At 46.4% G+C, this 15,964-nt stretch overlaps 1 protein-coding gene and 1 non-coding gene across 7 annotated transcripts; one reads left to right on the top strand and one right to left on the bottom strand.

The window, feature by feature from the left end:
- Positions 1 to 497: 497 nt before the first annotated feature.
- Positions 498 to 9,730, bottom strand: ZNF436 (zinc finger protein 436). Of its 6 annotated transcripts, none has more exons than XM_064589780.1 (4): positions 8,978 to 9,730; positions 7,587 to 7,679; positions 6,679 to 6,805; positions 498 to 4,248 (listed from the first exon to the last, which is right to left on the bottom strand). In XM_064589780.1, the coding sequence occupies exons 2-4, from the start codon at positions 7,617 to 7,619 to the stop codon at positions 2,996 to 2,998; spliced, it is 1,413 nt and encodes a 470-aa protein (XP_064445850.1). In that variant the 5' UTR covers positions 7,620 to 7,679; positions 8,978 to 9,730; the 3' UTR covers positions 498 to 2,995. The 6 variants fall into 6 exon arrangements, with proteins under 6 accessions (XP_064445850.1, XP_064445851.1, XP_064445852.1 ...); XM_064589781.1 differs by lacking the exon at positions 8,978 to 9,730 and adding an exon at positions 8,006 to 8,937; XM_064589782.1 differs by lacking the exon at positions 8,978 to 9,730 and adding an exon at positions 8,094 to 8,937.
- A 3,507-nt stretch (positions 9,731 to 13,237) lies between these two features.
- LOC123860655 (U6 spliceosomal RNA) lies at positions 13,238 to 13,341 on the top strand. The gene has a single exon (XR_006794777.1). It is a non-coding gene; the product is annotated as a U6 spliceosomal RNA (small nuclear RNA).
- The last annotated feature ends 2,623 nt before the right edge of the window (positions 13,342 to 15,964 follow it).

The following is a 15,964-nucleotide window of genomic DNA, read 5'->3' as shown; positions in this document are numbered from 1 at the left end:
GGCCACACCCTAGTAATACATAATCACTGCCTTAGGCAAACTCTAACTCTGTCATGAATAGAGAGCCTTTGACTGTTTCTAAGAGGTATCTGTTCTGGGATCCCAATACTGGTTCAGTAGAAATTGTTTTAGCGTTCTCAACAGATACCCCAAAATATCTCCTTAAAGCAACAAGGCCTCCTCTCATTTCTGCTTTTGGATGTGTTTGTTTTTTCCTTCTCCAAAGCTAATGAGGCACTCATAACCAAATATTTCCATGCTGTTTTGCCACCAGCCCAATCTTCATAGGAAACTACCCAGATTTTTGCATCTTCCCCAAATATGGCAATATCCAGAGGGCTCACCTATGTGTGAAAACAATGTACTCCCAAATTTCCACAAGAACATCTGTACAAATGCATTTAATGTAAATGCATTAAAATCGTGCCCCATTTTAATGAATCTGATGAAATGCCATTTTAAGAATCGGTGCTGGATTACTAAAATAATTCTCAGTGTTTTGATTTTTAAAAATTATACTTTTAATTATAGAATATTGTTAGACTACAGATGTAGATAGACACTAGCATAACTGTGACCAATACCATACAAAAAACTGCTCTACACACTTATTGTTCACTCACTCTCCACAACCATAGAAAACAGGCACAAAGTGTTCAGGGTATGTGCAGAAGCAGCCAGAGACCTGGGAGCAGAAGACATGCAAAAAGCGTTAGCAAGGAGAGTCTGATGCACAGGTTCTACACAAAGCTCAACACAGCAGATGGGCAGCAATTAGGAAAAAGAGAGGCAACAGCTGGTCTGGCCCTTGCCCTTTTAACTTCCCAGCTGGAGTGTATGCGTGTGGAGAGATGGCTGGGGCACTTAGAAGCCTCTTGAGCCACTCACCTCTAAGAAGCCAAAGGCAGCAGCAGGTTGGGGTGGAGCAGGAGGGTAGGGAAGAAAAAAGGAGTGATACACACTTGGGTTGTGAGGATGCTGTCTTCTGTGGCCACTCCAAAGCTGATGCCCATTGTGGCCCACAGAAAGAACAGGAGAACTCTGATATTCATTAAAACCATTAGCAACACTGATACAGGAAAAGACATATTCGAGTTTAGTCATTAAGAACATGTTAAGTCATTCAACAATTAAAATATGAATACCCACAGTCGGCTAGATTTTGTATAGAACACCAAACATGCTCCCTGCCCAAGTTTGTATTTCAATAGGAGTGGCAACATAATAAAGAGACCTCCTTGACTGAGTGGTGTTTCATTTTGTTACTTTCAAGGCTGTGTCGCTGCAAAGGATGCAGTCCCACACAGCTGTGGGTCCTAATGACTCATTTTAGTAGATTACCCGAGAAACCACTGGCTCCTTTAACACACCAAGTCCCAAAGAGCTATGGCAGAAGTATTTTTCAAATGTTACAACACTCACAATAAAGCACAGTAGAAAGAACGTGGGGGCACGCTCAAAAATATATATTCCTTACTCTAGCCCCCTCACACTGCCACCCCCAAATACCTGGGTAAGCATCAACATCTGGGGTATTTCTTAATTCCTATGGTGGGCTGGGATAAGGAGAACTGACACTAACAGGCTTAAATTGGGTCAACTCTCATTTTAACCACATGTATCTGTAGACTGAGAGGATGGAAATACATTCCTATCTAGGTTTATTAATTCCTTGTGACTAGCCCAAAGAGAAGACAATTCAGTCTGAGAACAGGACAATCACCCTCTCTGTCCAGTCATTATCTCCCATAATTGACTGATACACATAAACAAGTGCTTAGTTCTGTACAAAGATCTTACAGGAGAGTGCACACTAGAGCACTAGGGTTTAAATATTTTCCTTAGAAAAAAATGAAAACAAAAGGACATTTCTCACATTGGAGTTGTCTGTAGTTCTGTCACATGATCAACATCACCCAAGAACATGCTAATTCTGTGTGAATTCAGTTTCTGCTACTGAAAAATTACAGGAATACACGTTTTACTGTACATTACACATGCCCTTATGCAAGCCAAGATAAACACTGGGATGTGGCCCTTATCAAATTCTACATTTAGCAGTATACAGAGAATTGATCTTAAAGGGTAGAGGGGGAAGAACACAGAAAGGACCGGTGGTGTTTCTTGCAGAGGAATTGTGTTTCCTTCCCTGAAGTGGTCAATCCCACTTGCTTCTTACAATCCACCATCAGTATGGTCCTAGCTTTCCTTGAAGATATTTTCCCTACAATGATCCCCAAAGAAAATGAATACATTTTGATTAATGGCAGTAACAACAGTGGGCATCTCTTGCTAAAGTCACTACCACTGATAAGTCCTTGGTCCCCAAACCTGTGTCTCATTTTTCCCTTCAATCTGTATCTTCAGTTAGCTTTTGCAAAGATGCAAGCTTTAATAAAGTTAAATTAGAAACAATGAGGAAAAAAAGTTTTGATCATTGCCTTCATTGTGCAGAATCCTGCTCTCAGAAAGATGAAAAGATATAAATGCATGAGCAGCTCAAGGAAAAAGCCTTTTGAAGGGGAAGATGTGTGTGCCCAACTACTATGGAGAGTGAATAGGTGTGGCAATTCAGGCAGTCTCTGGTTGTCTTTTTCCGAAGCAGCTGTGACCACCCTATTACAGTCCAACATTTCCCCTAGCATAGTTCTTTGGGCCAAGGATGAGAGAAATAAGTTTTAAAGATTTACTCCATTTCCAGGCCTGAGTATTTACCAGCATTTATCCCCTGGTCTTCTGATTCCCAGTTATTTGTGGGGCTGATTTTGATGAAGTACTTCATTAATATCAAATGAATAAAAATCACTACTTTCGAGGAGGGGATAACATTCCCAGAGTTGTGGGTCAGAACTGCAAATGGCTTATCTTCTTTGATGTTTTAAACCATGGCCCACAAAGAAATTCAGTATGGTAAAAGAAGCTCAGTCTTCAGAGAGCTCTTTGATATCAAATAAAATTGTACCTTCAAATGAATCATTTCTTGTAATTACAGGACTTAGTCAGTGTGAACTCTCTTATGTTTAATAAGAGCTGAGCTCCGGCTGAAACTCTTCTCACATTCGGTACATTCATAAGGCTTCTCTCCCGTATGAACTCTTTGATGTGTGATGAGGTTGGAGCTCTGAGTGAAACCTTTTCCACACTGTACACACTCATAGGGCTTCTCTCCTGTGTGGGTTCTCTGGTGTTTAATTAGATCTGACCTTTCACCAAAGCTTCGCCAACACTCGTTGCACTCATAGGGCTTCTCTCCAGTGTGAATTTTCTGGTGTGTGATGAGATGAGAGCTCCGGCTGAAGCTTTTCCCACAAGCATTACATTCGTATGGCTTTTCCCCGGTGTGGGTTCTCTGGTGCTGAACCAAATGCGAGATGCGGCTGAAATTCTCCCCACATTCATTACAGTGGTACGGCTTTTCTCCTGTGTGGGCTCTGCGATGGCGCACTAGGTCAGAATTCTGACTGAAATTCTTCCCACACTCATCACACTTGTAGGGCCTCTCCCCTGTATGGACTCGATAGTGTTTGATGAGATCAGATCTCTCACTGAAGCCTCGTCCACATTCATTACACTCATAAGGCTTCTCACCTGTGTGGGTCCTCTGGTGCTGAGCTAGGTGAGAGCTCCGGCTGAAGCTTTTCCCACACTCCTCACACTCATAGGGCTTTTCTCCACTGTGTGTCCTTTGGTGCTGGATTAGGTGAGACAGCCGGCAGAAACTTTTCCCACACTCGTTACATTTGTGGGGCTTTTCTCCAGTGTGGATTGTCTGGTGCTGAATGAGGTGAGAGCTTCTTCCAAAACTTTTCCCGCACTCATTACAGTCATAGGGCCTTTCCCCAGTGTGTGTTCTTTGATGCTGAATAAGGTGTGAGCTTCGACTGAAGCCCTTTCCACATTCATAACACTTATAGGGTCTGTCTCCAGTGTGGGTTTTCTGATGTCGATTAAGGTCTGAGATCTGACTGAAGGCCTTTCCACAATGAGAGCATATATGGTATCGGATGCCTGTGTGGACTTCCTTGTGAACAAGCAGATCAGTGACTTGTTGAAGAGGATAGCTTACCCATTCTTCTGCTGTTAAATCTCCCCACTGTCTTTCTGGTCTATCCCCGCTTTCAAAGGCCTCTTCATTTTCAGGATTTTCCTCAGTATTCTCAACAGGTCTTTCAGAGGCAGTCCCAAATTCTACATCTTCACTAATCTCTTGCTTTGGATTCACCTCGTTCTCACTCCTAATCTCAAAATCTGTAATAAAGGGTAAATAATAATAATAATACTGGCAAATACACAAAAAAAATTTATCTACTGTGTACCAGGCATTGTGCTAAGTTCTTTACCCGAATCACCTCAACCACCCCGAAACTCGGGCATTATGATGATTTCTATGAATCATTCTATGAATGATTTAAATGATTTAAATCCAAGACCCAGAGAAGTGGGACACCTGGGTGGGTCAGTCAGTTAAATGTCTGTCTTTAGCTCAGATCATGATCCCAGGGTTCTGGGATCAAGTCCCACATCAGGCTCCTTGCTCAGCGGGGAGCCTGCTTCTCCCTCTGCCTGCTGCTTCCCCTGCTTGATCACGCACTCTCTCTGACAAATAAATAAATAAAATCTTTATTTTTATTTTTTAAGATTTTATTTATTTATTTGACAGAGAGAGACACAGCGAGAGGGAACACAAGCAGGGGGAGTGGGAGAGGGAGAAGCAGGCTTCCCGTGGAGCAGGGAGCCCGATGTGGGGCTTGATCCCAGGACCCTGGGATCATGACCTGAGCCAAAGGCAGATGCTTAACGACTGAACCACCCAGGCGCCCCATAAATAAAATCTTTAAAAAAAAAAAAAAAAAAAAAGACCCAGAGAAGTGACTTGTGCAGGCTCAGAGTAGAAAATGGTGGAGCCAAGATTTAAATCCAGGTCTGTCTGATAATAGTTCGTGCTCTGTACCACTACAGTTTATAGTTCTTTATGAAAATTGTATATATTCCTGGTGTTTTGAAAGAAAAGAGCCAGAAACAGAAAGTATACAAGACTCTATTTTAGAATCTCTAAAAGCCAAGGATCTAGATATTTTATGTGTGATTGTGTTGCATGTTATGTTCTTAACTTTTCAAGTCTTCATTATTACCATTATATACTAGTTACTAAGAATCTACTGGGTTATTATGAAAAAAACAAATTTTTGTCTAGCTATATCATGTCTTAGTTGACAGGAAAGGTGACTGCTAAACGTTACTTGTTACTTTCCAGTGGCCTTTTAATATGAATAGAGGAGGGAAGGTTGGAGGATGCAAAAACAATGCCAGGCTCAGAACATACCTGACATTAACTAAATACAGTCTTCAAATGAAAATGAAAATATACAACCACTTTCTACAAGAAACTTTCTACCAGACACTGTATTTTCCAAGTTGTATTCTCAGCATACTCTTCAACAAAAAGTTACTAGGTATGCTGGGAGAAAAGGGTCCATGAATAAATTCATTTGGTAAATGGTGCATCCAACATCTTCTTAGAATTCACATGACATTTAACACATTAAAGGTTCTGAAGTCTGAGGTAAAGAAACCTCGTAAATATTATTAACCCAGTCCCAAATTTACTTGGGAAAGGAACTTGTGTGTGTGTGTGTGTGTGTGTGTTCTTCCATGCTTCCATCCTTCTAACAAGTGCTCCTTGGGCTGGACCATAGCCATATAAATTTACATTTCTTTAAGATTCTCACTTCCTGCTTTTGCTGGATTGAGTGGAATACTGGGATTAGAGACTGCAATACATCTAGGTAAATAACTTCATTTCTAGTTACTTTTCTAAAGGAAAGATCCAAGAATCTTGGAACATCAGGAGGAGCCCAAGTTTAAAAGGAAACCCCTCATAGTTGCCTTTTGTTCTGGAAAAGGCTACAGAAATAAAGATTTCCAAAAAAGAATTAGTCCTAATGAGTGGCAGATGACCTAGTGAACCATACACAGTTACTAACTTCTGTCAAGTCTTACCAGAGGATGAAGTGAGTCAAAAGACTGTTCAGCTCAAGAATATACTGTTTATTATAGTTACATCCAGACCAAAGGATAGCTAAGAGAAGACAGGTTTGCAGACGATCAAAAAAATTAGCTTCCCTTCTTAATAGCATCTGTGATCTCATTTAGTTCATGATTCTCCTGAACAACATTTGACACACTCAAAACCTACGATCGACTCTGAAACACCTCTAGACAAGTACCTGCTCCAGATAAATAAAGGACCTCAGGCCAAGCCAGGGCTCTGAAGCCAAAACAAACAGAAAAATGCGGCTTTTTGCCCTCCCATGAACCTGGGTCAGAACCCCCCTCATCTTCCAGTAAAACCACCATTTACAGGGGCATTTACATCCTGGCACGCACCATTATGTCAGACCTGTTTGGTCAGTGATCTGTACAAACAGGCTGGAGAATGGTAGATGACTCAGGGCACAAGAAATCTGAATGTTTCTAAAATGGGCAGAAACAGTTTTTCTTTTTAGACAATATGACCTTGATGTTCCTACGCTCAAAGATTTGCCTGAGGACTCAACTCAAGCCAAAAGCCAATTAAATGCTTTTAAAAATCCAACAACTAGGTTGCGTTGAAAGAGTTAAGCCATTTTTGAGAGTCTTGAAAATGTGGGGGTAAAGAAAGAGAGAATCCTCACTTACCTAATGAGACAACGTTTCCGTAATTCTCCTGCATAACATCCCTGTAAAGGTCCCTTTGTGTAGGGTCCAGAGGTCTCCATTCTTCCCGAGTGAGGTACATGGCCATATCTTCAAATGTCACAGGTGCCTGAAATCACACAATGCTTCTTCATTACTTGGTATCCGGAGGTTAGTACCAGTTTTTCTTCTTGAAATTAGAGACATGGCTAGAATTGTTGAGAAGGTAAAAGGAATTAACCCTGATCTGGAGAGTCGAGAGAAGAAATAAGCAGGCAAAAAAAGAGATGTGGTAGAGAAGGGAGCCATTTACCAGCTGACTGCTCTGGTTCCATGGCCAGACACCCCTGCCCACTCCAGAACTTTATCTTCTGTATGTCTTCTCAGAACACATACAACACCTACATCACTCCATACCTTTACTCACAATGTTCCTCTTTTCATGGAATCTCTTTCTCAGACCAGTGAAATCTTACAATTCTTTAAGGCCCTGTTCCAGTACCAACTGTTCTTCAGTGGCCCCTAGCCCACTCCTCCCTCGGACTCTCGAGAATTAATCACTCCCACTTCTTGGTTCCCACACCACGGCACTTTGTTCCTGCGACAAATAAAGCTGTTATCACGTTGTATCACGGTTAACCGGATGCGTCCGTCTCCCTACAGATTGTGAGCAGGCGGGGAGGGCCCGTTTCATCCATCTTTTGTCTCCCCAGGATTTAAAGGCATACAGCTGGTGTTCAATAAATGCTTGTGGCTATCAATGGCCTGGTACTGAGGTTCCTGGAGGCAGGACACCGAAGCGAGCTAATTACTAATCCCAGGGAATTTCCAACAGGGATTTGCAGAGCAAAGAAACGCCGGGACAAGGTGGATAGGCAGAGGCAGGGTCCGAGAAGCCACCCCTGGCTTACCTGGGACCCAGCCATGAGCAGGGTGGCTGCCATCACGGACTCAAGGATTCACCTCCCAGAAGATAGAGCAGGAAAAGCAGCTAGCAGACAGCGCTAAAGGAGGCGAAAAGCAGGGCGTGAGGCACAGAAAACAGGCCCTGCCCACTCCCCAGGGCTGGAGTTCTGGCCGCCAGGCGGGTGGGGAGGGCCCTGGACCCGGGCCGGGTCACTCTCCTCCCTGACCCTCGAGCGCGACCCGCCCTCTGTGTCTCCGCCACCGTAGGGTGGAGGCACTGCAGGAATTTACTAAGACAGCCCCCTGGCTCGGGCCCTCCGGGGCCGGGGGTCAAGTCGATGCTGTCTCGGGGAGGAGGCTCTCAGCCCAGCCCACAGAACGCCTCCGCTCTCCCATCTCGAGGCTGGACCTTTCCGGCAGCTACCTGAACCAACCAGCGAGCAAAGCTCGCAAAACGCTCTGCCAACTAGATGCCGAACACTAGGCCCGCCTCTTGTAGCGTGGCTGAGCACCTCTATCACGCCTGCGCCTGCCCCGGTGGCCTGCCGGGAGTTGGAGTTCCATTCTGGCGTACAAAGGCCAGTCAGAGGCCAAAAACCAAGGAGGGAAAAGAACAAAAGGGTGAAGAAAGAAGCACGGCCTCCTAGCCAGGGCGTAGTATCTTCCGCTTTCTTCTCTCGGAGACCACAGCCCGATTAAGCCAGAGAGGTTGCCCTGCATCTCCTCACGACCTTAGAAGCTTATCTTGAGTCGGGCCTTCACTTCCACGTCGGGCCTAATTTAGGCGCTGGCCTGTGTTGGGTTCTTCTGGGATTAGCCCTCATTTGACAGCCGGGGCCTGAGAGGAAAGCTGCTGCCGCCCACTCCCCAGGGGGCACTCAGCGGCCGCGCTGTAACTTTGAGCTCCGCCCACGCACTACGTCTCCCAGCAGTGCCTGCGGCACCCTCACCCGGCCACTCAGACTACAACTCCCAGAAAGCCCCGCGCCGCCCGTGCGCTGGCTAGTGCAGTCCGCGGCTTGGCCAGGGGGCGTCCCGGCCCCATCGCTATTAACCCTATAGGGGAATCTAACCTTATCCTTCTAAAGAGGGCGCCCCTTAAGGGGCGGGTTGAGTTGCGCCCAGTGGAGGGGAAGCGAAAACCCTGAGGGAATACAGAAGGGAGGGTGGGGGACAGGGCGCCTAAGGAGGAGCGAGTCAAGCTTCAGGGCTGAGAAGAGTCGTCCTTATCATCCCTGAGAGCTTGTCTCCTAAAAGGATTTCTGACGGTTTCCTGTACGGATGGGCTCTCGGGGCTCTGGGGGCCTAAGCCGGGGAGACCATCAGGATGCTAGCAGTCCCTGACCGGCTGAAGGTGGGAAGCCGAAAAACCCAGCTGGGAAAAGAACAGACTTACCTCTTGACCCGCAAAAATCCACTAGATCGTCGGCTCCAAGATCTGAGAGGCCTCAAACAGATTCCAAATCCGCAGGCAGAGTTCTCTGAGACTTTGGGTGTTTGGGAAGATTCTGGAGATCACTGGCAGATCCCGGATATCTCAGCCCCGTAGGCAGATTTCAAATCCGTAGACTTGCAGGCAGATCCCAAAGACTCCCAGACTCTCAGGCAGCTCAGGGAAACCACAGACTCATAGGCAGATCTCTGAGACCACAGCAGCTAGCCAAGAAACACCAGCAGCAGCTAAGCTGCATTCAGCTGGAGTTCTTCCGAACGGAAGGACTTGAAGCCTTCCCTTTCCCCAGCCAGGATGAGAAAACTAGACAATGGCAGCGGAGCATTAGGGTAAGCAGGCATTCTGCGTGGGGAAGAGCTCTGAGCTCGCTGTAGCCTTGGAGAGGGAAGTGATGGAAAAAGAATATAGCAGCTTATTAGGGACTCCCACCCTCTTCAAGTTATAAATATCCCCAGAACCTTGGCTACGTGCCCAGAAGCCTGTTGTCTCTAACTTTACAGGAGACTTCTCTGCCTGGGCTGGGAAAGGGGCTTTTCTTTTGTTTTGCAGATACATCCACCCACTGAGTGACTTGAATTTCCCCCCCCCTTCACCCCCAACATGACTCCAGGCTATGCTTTTATTAGTGAGTGTCCTGTTCCCAGTGCCCAGTTATTTATGGTTAAATTACTCAAGTGTCTAAAAAGAACTAGGACCCTACCCAGCCATGAGGCGGACTCCCCCACTCCCACTCCTCTTCTCACCCCCAGCTGTGAGGCTAGGAATTCTTTAGATAGCTCAGAATTGTACCATCCTACCCCATCTGAAATTTATTTGGGCACCACAAAAAAAGGGGGGGAAGGAATTGTAGAGGGTCCCCGAGAGGCAGTGTCCATAGTGGGAAGAATGTGGGGTATCAAGGTCAGACAGACCTGAGTTGGAATCCAGATAGTCATTCAATCTCTCCAGGCCCATTTCCCTTTCCGTAAAACAGGGCAATCATACCTCAGGTGGTGGTGAGCACTAAGTGAGGTGACATAAAGCACTCCACACAGAGTGAACACTCACATGACAGCTGGTATTATTATTAATCCTGCCTTTGGTGGCAGGGGAGACTTCCAGAAAGGCCTGTGGATATTTACCCTGGCTCATAAAATCTGGGAAGTCAGAGTGGCCCAAGAGCTGTGAGAATCTGCTGGTGACCTTCACCTCACATAGTGTTTCTGCTGGAAATCCAGAGGGACTTGGAAGTTGGGCCAGTGGGTGGATTCAAGCAAATTGGTAGATTGAGCCCAGTAGAGCAGAGGTATGTGAGGCTGCCAGAACCCAGCAAGTTGAGGCCTCACGCTCAGGGAAACTTCTGGGACAAGGAGGAGGGAGGTCAGTTCAGACTTTGGTGGAGTAATTGCGCATTTCTAATTGGGTCTAAGGTGAGTTGAGCGCCCGAGCCTCTCAGCCCAGCGGGGCTCCCTTTTCATCCCTTCTCTGACAGATTGCTTTGTAAACTTCTTTAAGCCTTTCTCCCCCTTGCTTCAGTGCTTTAAGTCCTTCTTTATCCTCCCAGTGTTTCTTTTATTCCTCAGGCCTGCCTGGGGGCAGGCTGCTGGCCTCCTTCTGTGGGTATGTGCTTTTCTCTCTCTTCACCTGGGACCCTCAAGAGGGTGGAGGAGAAGAGAGGCTGACAGCAACGGGAAAGCCCGACTGCCTTTGGTGCCCTTGGGGAAGTAGGGGAGGAAAGACGGTGGGTGAGGGGCTTCCTGCTGCAGCCTTCAGCGGGACTCTGAGGGTTGGGGGGTCACTGGAGAAGGAGGTGGCTTCCTGCCCCATTGTTCAGGACTTCATTGTTTCTCAGGAATACTTATTGTATGTGAATTTTCAATAATTAACTTGGAAAGCTGCACGTGTTCCCATCATTCAGCAAACAATGAGCACCTACTGGGTACACAGGGGGCAGCGGAGCCCCTCATCATGGAAAGGGGCCAGCAGAACCACTGGGCCGGGGTCTCCAAGTTAGGCTTTTGACATTATCTCCGAATGGGATTATACATTGTGTCAGATCCACTGACCAATTTGATCAAAGATGCCCTTTCTGTGTCCTTAGGCTTGTTTCTTTTTTCTTTTTCTTTTTTTTTTTAAAGATTTTATTTATTTATTTGAGAGAGAGAATGAGAGCGAGAGCATGAGGGGGGGAGGGTCAGAGAGAAGCAGACTCCCCGCCGAGCAGGGAGCCCGATGCGGGACTCGATCCAGGGATTCCAGGATCATGACCTGAGCCGAAGGCAGTCGCTTAACCAACTGAGCCACCCAGGCGCCCTTTAGGCTTGTTTCTTATTGACAAAGACCACTATGCCCATGGAGCGCTATACATTATTGTATTTTAATAAATCCTATAATCATCTTGTGAGCAGCACAATTATGGTGTAATTTTTTTATATCAGAAGCCATTAATGTATTAAACATGGAAAAATATGCCTCAGTATTTATTTGTGAACTTGTTTTGCCATCTCTTCGTTTTCAAATATACTAGGAGCATCAAAAAAATCGAAGCGCCCGGGTTCCTCTTGACCCCTGCAACGAGCGGAGATGAAGCGTCATCCCAGCACAGGGAGTTGGGGACATGGGGGACACACCGACTCTGGGTCGTTGCAGTCCAAGTGCTGTAGTATATGATGAGCAAGTCTGTGCAGAGGTGGGGGCGGACTGACAGCGGAGGGTAGGGGAGGAGGCTTCTCAGAGGAGGTGAAGTCTGAGCTGGCTTAGCAAAGACTGTAGGAGTCTTGGAGGTGGAGAACGAGGGGAGGGAAAGCATTCCAGTCTTCCAGAACAGCATGTGCGAAGTCAGGGAGGTGTGAAAGGACAGAGCTTGTTCCAGGATGGCCAGGATTGTGCAGGGCTAGAGGGAAGAGTGTGTGGGTGGAGTGGCAGGGGGAGGAAGCCGAGCAGGGACAGTCTCTCATGTCCCCTTGCCTGCCTGCCTCAGCCTTTGGCCGTGGATCAGCAGAGCTGGTGATGAGGTGCAGATGGGGGGCCGCCTGGGGGCTGGGCTGGGGTGAGAAGAGCAGATTGACTCTGCAGGAGGAGGGGGAGTGGAGAGGATTGGAAAAGAAGTTCTTTACCAGCTCCCGAATTTCAGCTGGTTTTCTCCTGAGAGGATCAACATTTTCCAAAAAATGTAAACAATTGCATTAAAAACGTACAACAAACTTATTCAGTATGAGTTCGCCTACTTAAAGGCGTCAGATAGGCCCATATTCACTGAACATGCTTGCTGTGTCTCAGTTCTGTATCAGACACTGTGCAGGGAGACAGGACGCGGCCCCTCACAATGACCGCGGGCTGCTGTGAGGATTAAATGGGAGAATGGCAGCAAAACACGCGCACAGAGGAGGCCTGGGCACACGGGCACCATCACTGTTATGAGGGAAGTAAAACACATCACAGATGCCCTGCGAGATGAAGCCCTATTTCACGGTGGCTTAGGGCATGAACGCGGGCCTGGGTTCAAGTCCAGATTCTGTCTCCTAGAAGCAAATTACTCTCTGAACTTTGGTATCCTCAGTTTGTGAAAAGAGTATGATAATACGGGGCGCCTGGTGGTTCAGTCGGTTAAGCGTCTGCCTTCGGCTCAGGTCATGATCTCAGGGTCCTGGGATCGAGCCCCACATTGGGCTCCCTGCTCCGTGGGGAGTCTGCTTCTCCCTCTCCCTCTGCCCCTCCACCTGCTTGTGCTCTCTCTCTCAAATAAATAAATAAATAAATAAAATCTTTAAAAGAAAAAAGAGTATAGGGCGCCTGGGTGGCTCAATTGGTTAAGCGTCTGCCTTCGGCTCAGGTCATGATCTCAGGGTCCTGGGATCGAGTCCCGCATCGGGCTCCCTGCTCGGCAGGGAGTCTGCTTCTCCCTCTGACCCTCCTCCCTCTCATGCTCTCTGTCTCTCATTCTCTCTCTCACAAATAAATAAAATCTTTAAAAAAAAATTAAAAAAATAAAAATAAAAAAATTAAATTAAATTAAATTAAAAAAGAGTGTGATAATACAATTTGTAGAGACAGAAAGCAGAATAGTGCTTGCCTAGGGCTCGGGAAGGAGGGAATGGGGAATTGCTTAATAGGTATAGAGGTGCAGTTTTGTAAGATGAGTACGTTCTGGAGATTGGCTGCACAACGATGTGAATGTACTTAACACTACTGAACTATATGTATACTTAAAAATGGTTAAGAGCGGTGCTCACTTTGGCAGCACGTACGCTAAAGTTGGAACAATACAGAGATTAGCATGCCCCCTGCACAGGGATGACAGGCAAACCCGTGAAGCATTCCATTAAAAGAAAAAGTCAAAACAAAGGTTAAAATCATAAATTTTATGTTATGTATATATATATATTTTTAAGATTTTATTTATTTATTTGATAGAGAGAGAGACAGCGAGAGAGGGAACACAAGCAGGGGGAGTGGGAGAGGGAGAAGCAGGCCTCCTGCTGAGCAGGGAGCCTGATGCGGGGCTCGATCCCAGGACCCTGGGATCATGACCTGAGCCGAAGGCAGACGCTTAACGACTGAGCCACCCAGGCGCCCCATGTTATGTATATGTTATCACAATTTAAAAAAGGGGCACCTGGGGGTGCTGGGGTGGCTCAGTCAGTTAAGTGTCTGACTCTTGATTTCAGCTCAGGTCATGATCTCAGGGTCATGGGATTGAGCCCTGTGTGGGGCTCTAAGCTCGGCCTGGAGTCTGTTTCAGATGTTCGCTCTCCTTCTGCTTCTGCCCCTCCCCCTCTGTGTGCACGTGCTCTCTCTCTCAAAGTAAATAATAAAAGCTTTTTTTTTTTAAAGGGTGCACCTGGTTGGCTCAGTCGGTAAAGCATGCAACTCTTGATCCTGGGCTTGTGAGTTTGAGCCCCATGATGGGTGTAGAAATTACTTAAAGATAAAATCTTTAAAAAACAAAACGAAAGAGTATAATAATAGTAACCCAGTTCATGGGGTCTGAGGGTTAGTGGGGACAATATAAAGTAAGCCCCTATACTCACAGTAATGACAATAGCTAACATTCACTAATCAAGTACTTTGTGTCGGGTATGATTGTAACGAATCCTCACAACCCTTTGAGCCAGGTGCCGTAATTGCCACCATTTTACAGGTGAAAAAGAGAGGCATAGAGAAGTTCCATAATGTGCCCAAGATACCTGGCTAGCCAATGCTCAATAATTAATAGGTGTTATTGATACTGTGATACAAAGAAATCATCATCATCATGGTAGAATGCAGTGTAATTATTAAAGTGTCACAGCAGTGTGGGAGTTCTGAGAAACATCTCTTGCGGCCAGGGGATTGGAGAAGACTTCACAGAAGATGTGCATCTGGCGAGGGAGGCAGGGGGAGGGGTGAACTAGGTGAAGAGGATTAAGAGGTACAAACTTTAGTTATAAAATAAATAAGTCACGGAGACGAAAAGTACAGCACAGGGAATATAGTCAATAATATCGTTAATGTTGTATGGTGACAAATGGGGACTATAATCTCTGTGGTGAGCACTGGGTCATGTATAAAATTGTCAAATCACTATGCCGCACACCTGAAACTAAGAATGTATGTCAACCGGGTGCCTGGGTGGCTCAGATGGTTAAGCGTCTGCCTTCGGCTCAGGTCATGATCCCAGGGTCCTGGGATCGAGTCCCACATCGGGCTTTCCGCTCAGCGGGGAGCCTGCTTCTCCCTCTGCCTCTCTCTCTCTCTTATGAATAAATAAATAAAATCTTAAAAAAAAAAAAAGAATGTATGTCAACCGTACTTCAATTTAAAAAAAAAGATACGCACCTGAGGAGAGCCTTGAAGAATGGGTAAGATTAGGACGGGGTGGTGGGAGGGATCAGAATAGGCAGCCACAGCTGGGAAGGCCCATCAGGTTTTCAAGGACAGGGCAAATACCTCCCGTAGGCTGGAGCAAAGGGGCAGCAGAGGTGGAAGATAAGCCACCCAAGGCAGGAGAGGAGCTTGAAAGTCAAACCAAGGAGTTTGAGTTTTGTTTGCCAGCTGGAGGGAATCCAGTGGAGGAGACTGGGGGAACGATGCTCAGAGCCGTGCGGGGCAGATGCAGGTAAGGTAGGGATGCTCTGAGCTGGGAGGCCAGTAGAAGGTCTTTGCATCAGTGTAGGAACAAAGAAACCCTGAAAGGATGCTGCTAGTGGGCGCCTGGGTGGCTCAGTTGGTTAAGCGACTGCCTTCGGCTCAGGTCATGATCCTAGAGTCCCTGGATCGAGTCCCGCATCGGGCTCCCTGCTCGGCAGGGAGCCTGCTTCTCCCTCTGACCCTCCCCCCTCTCATGTGCTCTCTGTCTCTCTCATTCTCTGTCTCAAATAAATAAATAAAATCTTTAAAAAAAAAAAAGAATGCTGCTAGTGTTGGGGGAGAGCAGGGTTGGGCAAGGGAGGGGCAATAGAATCAGTAACTGACAAAGAGAAGAGGGCAAGGGGAGGGTCAGAGATGGTTCTAGGTAGCGATCTTGCTGACAAATATAAAAGACAGAAGAGGGCACTTAAGAGAAGATGTGAGTTTAGTTTCAGATTAATTGTATGGAGAGGGCCAGCGTATTGAGAGGAGAAATCCAGAGAGACACTTGGTGACATAAGTCTTAAGCTCAAGGAATCTCAGGGCTAAAGACAGATTTGGTAGTCTGGATGAGCCTACTAGGAAAGATTTCTCACTCCATATAGTCTTTCAGGTTCCTGTAACCTTTAGAAAATATCTTCTAAGTTGGTCATAAGATCTTGAATGTACTTTGCTTTCAAGGTCTTTTGGCCATGACATTGCGGGTGAGAAGTCCTCTCCTTCATCCCAAGCATGGTCTCTGTTTCACCTTCCCTGTCCTTGCCTTTTTCCTCCTGTAAGGGAGCAATCTCCCCTCCCCTGGGAAGCCTTCTTGGTGGCAGAAGTTCATGCTAACTCCCTTGC

Source organism: Mirounga angustirostris, unplaced genomic scaffold (assembly GCF_029215605.1).
Source record: "Mirounga angustirostris isolate CCGP_5_RB_7025 unplaced genomic scaffold, mMirAng1.0.hap1 SCAF_4, whole genome shotgun sequence".
In the NCBI taxonomy this organism is placed as follows: domain Eukaryota; kingdom Metazoa; phylum Chordata; class Mammalia; order Carnivora; family Phocidae; genus Mirounga; species Mirounga angustirostris.
Note: the sequence above shows the minus strand (reverse complement) of the source record. Positions and strands in the feature narration are given on the sequence as shown.